A 5,697-nucleotide genomic window follows, 5' to 3' on the forward strand; every position below is an offset into this window, starting at 1 on the left:
GGCATTTGAATCACGGACTTGCATGGACATGATGCATCAGGACGTCCATCAACAAAACATGACGCACTGTCCTATCCTGTCCACGGGATGATATTTTTGTTTTTTTGTCCGAGTGTATCCGTCTGCCACTGTTCTGTGAGGAGGGCATGGAGCCAAATAAGCATCTGTGGGACACCCCAAATCCTCGTCCCACGTGCCTCACATTTGCGTGGGCCTGAGGTAGGTGCGTCTCGCGGACAAGGACTCAAACGTCCCTGATAAACAGATAAGCCCTTTTTCTGTCCTTAACAATCAGGGGCTTTGTGGTAATTTAATCAGGGGCCTTCTATCCCAAGCTACCGCTCTCCCGCCCCTAAAAATCGGCGTCTCGGTCGCCGTCACCGTCAAAAGTAACGGAGATTGGAGGCGGCTTAACCGGTGGAGGCCTTGACTGAAGGAGAAACGCGGTTTGAAAATATCTCAGATATTTTCAAAATATCACATTGTTTAAAAAAAGTAATATTTAAAAATATCATTTTTTTTTTGTAAATTTAACCTTTATAAATCAATATTTTAATGTTATTCTGAATAATAAGCGTTTTTTGTTTTTTTGTGTTTATACAAGCTCATATTTTTCAGAGATTATCCGGGTTTTTGGAATTTATCGCAATACTTTTTTCGTGATATTTTCCCCGAGAACGGGCACACAGAATCCGTTACCGTTCTCTCTCCCCTTCTGTTATTTGACGGACGTTTCCTTCCCTTAGCTTCCTTTAGCTCCTCTCTGCGTCTCTTCTTCTCTTGCCTCCCTCTAAGAAGACGACGACCGTCTATACGGCAACGAGAGGCGCTCTGGACCGTCGATGCTCCTCTCCCCGTCTTGCGGCGACCCAATAACGGCCCTTCCGTCTCCCCTGATTCCGCTTCCTCAGCCATCGGATCGTCCGGACGAGCTTCGTCGTCATGCCTCTCTCCACCTTCCCCCCAGTTTTTGGAGGGTTTCGGCTCGTCTAGGGCTTCTTGTGTTCATTAGGTTCTGATTTTGAAGAGTTCCGACGTTTTCAGATTCGTTTTCTGCGGTTGGGGTTTCTCGTTTTCGTTCGTTTCTGGTTTCTTGATTCGTGTATCTTGAGTTCCGACGTCTTCTGATTCGTTTCTGGGGTTAGGTTTTCGTATTTCCCCGAAAAAGAGGGAAAATTTTGGATTTTTGGGGTTATTTTGGGGGTTTCTAGGAGTTTCCGCTAAGGATTTTGGTGGTGGTGGTTTTGTTGGATGAAATGGATGACTGAGGGGTTTCTGAGATGTTATTGTGGGTACCGGTGGAAGATCAGATCCACCACCATCGGGATCGAGAGAAGGACGATGAAGATGGGCTGCTTCTGACGGGGTTGATGCCGATGGAGAACCACCACTCTTTCACCCTCCTCTCCATGGACTCCGGCGTCGCCCACGACGACCTCGATCGGGAGCCGCCGGGCCGGGCTGGCCAGATCGTCCTCTCGCGCCCGCCGGACATCAACCTTCCCCTCTCGGCTGAGCGGAGCCCCCCGCCCCCGTGCTCGTGGTCCTCTGCTGATGGCGGGGGCGGCGAGATCTTAGACGTCGGCCTAGGCTCCCAGATCTACGAGACGGAGGCCCTGCTGAGCATGCCCAAGTCCGGGCGGAAGTGCGCGAAGAGGACCGACAGCTTCTGGGGGGCGTGGTTCTTCTTCAACTTCTACTTCAAGCCCATGTTAGTCGACAAGACGAAGTCGAAGGCGGCCGGGACGGGCGCCGGCGGGGCCGCTGCTGCGGGCGGGTTCGACAAGGCGGACCTCCGGCTGGACGTCTTCCTGGTGCAGCACGACATGGAGAACATGTACATGTGGGTCTTCAAGGAGCGGCCGGAGAATGCCCTGGGGAAGATGCAGCTCCGGAGCTACATGAACGGGCATTCCCGTCCCGGCGAGCCGCCGTTCCCGTATAGCGTCGACAAGGGCTTCGTTCGATCGCACCGGATGCAGAGGAAGCAGTACAGGGGCCTCTCGAACCCTCAGTGCGTCCACGGGATCGACATCGTGAGGGCGCCAGACCTATCCCACCTTCCCGAGGGGGAGCTCAAGAAATGGATGGAATTGACGGGGAGGGACCTGAATTTCTCAATCCCGGCAGAAGCGAGCGATTTCGGGTCGTGGCGGCACCTGCCCAGTACCGATTTTGAGCTCGAGCGGCCCCTGCCTCCTCCCTCATTGAAGAACAGCAACAATTCTGCGAGGAGGTTGTTGCTCAATGGTTCCGGGTTGAATCTTACAAACAGTATCGGCAGCGATGCGATGGAGCTTTCATCGGTCTGCAACAAAAGGAAGAAGGAGTTCTTCTCCCACTCCAATGACGATGATTGCTGCTTACCGCTTAACTATGCAGACAGAGGCCAGGATGTGGAGATTCATCAGATTGAACCGCCATGGTTGAATGATTTCTCTGGTGTGATGAGGCAGGCTTACGGTCCCGTGACAGCGGCAAAGACCATCTATGAAGATGAAGAAGGGTATCTGATTGTGGTGAGCTTGCCGTTTGCCGATCTTCAGCGAGTGAAGGTTTCATGGAGGAATACCCTAACTCATGGGATTGTTAAGATCCTTTGCGTGAGCACTTCGAGGATGCCGTATATAAAGAGGCATGATCGGACATTCAAGCTGACCGATCCATCGCCTGAGCATTGCCCACCCGGAGAATTCGTGAGGGAGATCTCTCTGGCGACTAGGATACCGGAGGAAGCTAAGCTGGAAGCTTATTATGATGAGGCTGGTGCTGGTTTGGAGATTATGGTTCCGAAACACAGGGTTGGGCCGGAAGAGCATGAGGTTCGAGTCTGCCTTCGCCCGCATCTTGGTACGAATGAATTGCTTCTGACTTGAATGACGATAGGTTCTTCGGACCCGTCAGTGATAGGAAAAACATAAAAAGAAAAAGAAAAGAAATTGTATCGATGAGGTGTTCCATTGGTTTACTAACTTTGTACCATAAAATCTATGATGAAAATAGGAGGGTGGGTCTTCCTTACCTTGCTAGTGTTTTGTCTTGTGGGAAATTGTCTATGCCCCAGATGAGTTTCACGGTATTGCTTCTTATTTTTCAGTTTTTGTTATTACATGTGTCTTTGGGGAGTTCGACTGGGATTGATACAGAATTTATTCACTGGGAATTTAAGAAGTGGTAAGTATTCATTATTCAGAAAATGAGGTCTGTCTTGTTTGTCAAGATATGAGGGAACAAGATTGAATTCCATTAATCTTTTGTGTTTCTTCAGAGTTAATGTCTACAGTGTTTTTACAAACATTTCTGCATATTTTGCAGCCTTTTGTATGTATTGGTTGCTGGAAGATGCTACGCCACTAAATTTGTTCAATTAAATGTGATGGGCAATTAGTGTAGGAATTTCTAATAGACGAGTGCTGTAAGTTGCAACTCTCTCTCTCTCTCTCGTTTTTTCCCTTGATCGCTACACTGTTATGTAGGCTGTCTTGAAGCTTAAACAAAATATGGACCAATTTCACTGCTTCCATGTGATTCTGTATTGGTTGGTTCTTCTTTTTGAATTTCACAATATCATGCTTCAAAATCTCTGGCACAAGGAATAAAACAAATGTTGCCTTTTGAAGTTCTACTTTTTGGGTCTCGGATCGACATCAAATCCATAAGCCCTTCATTATATGAGGATTTCACCCGTTCGTTTGTTATTAATGGACAGTGTGTCAACCATTGATTCGAGCAAAGCTGTTATTGCACAATGTGCTCTGTTCTTTTTCCTTTGCTTATCTAGAAATCCCTTTGAGACAGTAATCAGGTTTATGTTAAACTTTAGCAAGTTCTGACAGTGTACAAATGAAAGGAAAGACAAAACTGAGTGGTATCTATCAGCGTGAATTAGAAAAAAATAAATAGAAGAACATGATGAACCTTTTCTTAATGCACGTTTGTCCATTTGATTGTTAAGTTTGGGCACTTGTACACTGACTCATGGAATAGAAGTTGCACGATTTGTTTTCATTTACAATCAGCAACTTTTATTTTCTCCTTCTCTTTTTAGTGTTTGGAATGTCATGATTTAGAGTCTTGCTGTTGCCTTGATGAGATATACCTGATCCACAGGTTTCTTTAGCTTGTGTGTGTATTTCTTCCAGAAGGAAAAAGGGTTGCTGGATTTACAGTTGTACTTTTTTTGAGTTTTCTCTACTAAGTAAAGTTTATGGTACTGTTTTCCTTGCTTCTGGAACTGTAAACGATACTTGGAGAAGATAAGCCATTTTCTGAAAATCTTAATTTTGTGTGTTTTCTAGTGAGTGAATGTGTGTGTGGCTGTATTGCATTTCAATCAAATGTGAGCATATCTTGTTTAGGTTTGATAACAAATTAACCATCTCATCCAGAGTTATCTTAAGGGGAAAAAGAGATTAGGCGAAAGAAAGACAATACAGGTGTTGAGAAGTCATAAATAGAAAACCAACCAAAAACCATATATTAAGATTAATTGAAATCAGCCAATCGTTTCTCTCTGGTATAGCAATGTGCTTCAGCTTACTCCAGGCTATCTTTGTTTTGCACACAGTAGGATGAGGTATGGCTGTGCTAATGCGTGCTAATAGTATCCAGCTCTTCCTAGCTATGGGACAGTGTTTATCCTTGGTCATTTTTGGAGCACTGATTTTTTATGCCGAATATCTTCACATCCTTGGCAAGTTTTGCTTATTGACAACCTTCATTGAGAGATCTTAACATGTCAAGTGTCCTCAAGTTCTCCTGTGATAAAGTTCATTCATCTATGTTTTTATTTAATGGATAAACAAACAACAAAACAACAACAACAACTACGCCTTCATCCCAAAACAATTGGGGTCAGCGATATGAACCAAAAAGAAATTCATTTTGGGTCTTCCACATGAATCCTTTTCCTCCAATCATTTCTATCCAACGCCATGTCCTCGGTGAGGTTCAAAGCATTCATATCCTTTCCTATCATCTCCATCATCTCCATCCAAGTCTTCCTAGGCCTACCCCGACCTCTTTTAACTAATATATTTTCCCATTTCTCCAACCTTCTAACTGGAGCATCATTAGGCCTTCGCCGAATATGTCCAAACCACCGTAAACGATTCTCTCGCATCTTATTTTCAATGGGTGCAACACCTACCTTCTTACGTATCTCTTCGTTCCGAATCTTATCTTTTATTGTATTTCCACACATCCATCTAAGCATCCGCATCTCAGCTACACTCATTTTTTGAATATGATGTCTCTTGGCAGCCCAACATTCCGTACCATATAGTAAAGCGGGTCTAATAGTCGTCCTATAAAACTTTCCCTTCAACCGCAATGGCATTCTACGATCGCACAGCACTCCAGTAGCACTTTTCCATTTCATCCACCCAACCTTTATCCTATGATTTACATCTCCATCAATTTCTCCATACTTTTGAATGATGGATCCCAAATATTTGAAATAATCATTCACCGGTATATCTTGCTCACCAAGCTTCACTACACTCCCATCACTACTTCGTTGCTTACTAAACCGACATTCCATATATTCAGTCTTACTCTTACTCAACTTAAAACCTCTAGCTTCCAATGTCTGTCTCCATAATTCTAACTTAGCATTAACCCCAGCTCTAGACTCATCAATCAAAACAATATCATCAGCGAACAACATACACCACGGTACATTTTCTTGAATTGATC

The 5,697-nt window shown here is 44.9% G+C and overlaps 1 protein-coding gene across 1 annotated transcript; it reads left to right on the forward strand.

The window, feature by feature from the left end:
- Window positions 1-748: 748 nt before the first annotated feature.
- Window positions 749-3,402, forward strand: LOC149828303 (uncharacterized). The gene has a single exon (XM_090017505.1). It carries the CDS (start codon window positions 1,281-1,283, stop codon window positions 2,874-2,876), a length of 1,596 nt encoding a protein of 531 aa, XP_089873631.1. The 5' UTR covers window positions 749-1,280; the 3' UTR covers window positions 2,877-3,402.
- The last annotated feature ends 2,295 nt before the right edge of the window (window positions 3,403-5,697 follow it).

This window comes from Nuphar pumila, chromosome 9, assembly GCF_984573655.1.
Source record: "Nuphar pumila chromosome 9, dmNupPumi1.hap1.1, whole genome shotgun sequence".
Classification (NCBI taxonomy): domain Eukaryota; kingdom Viridiplantae; phylum Streptophyta; class Magnoliopsida; order Nymphaeales; family Nymphaeaceae; genus Nuphar; species Nuphar pumila.

Bases quoted from the DNA above. Each gene is read 5' to 3' on its own strand.
- LOC149828303 (XM_090017505.1), top strand. From the start codon at position 1,281: ATGTTATTGTGGGTACCGGTGGAAGATCAGATCCACCACCATCGGGAT.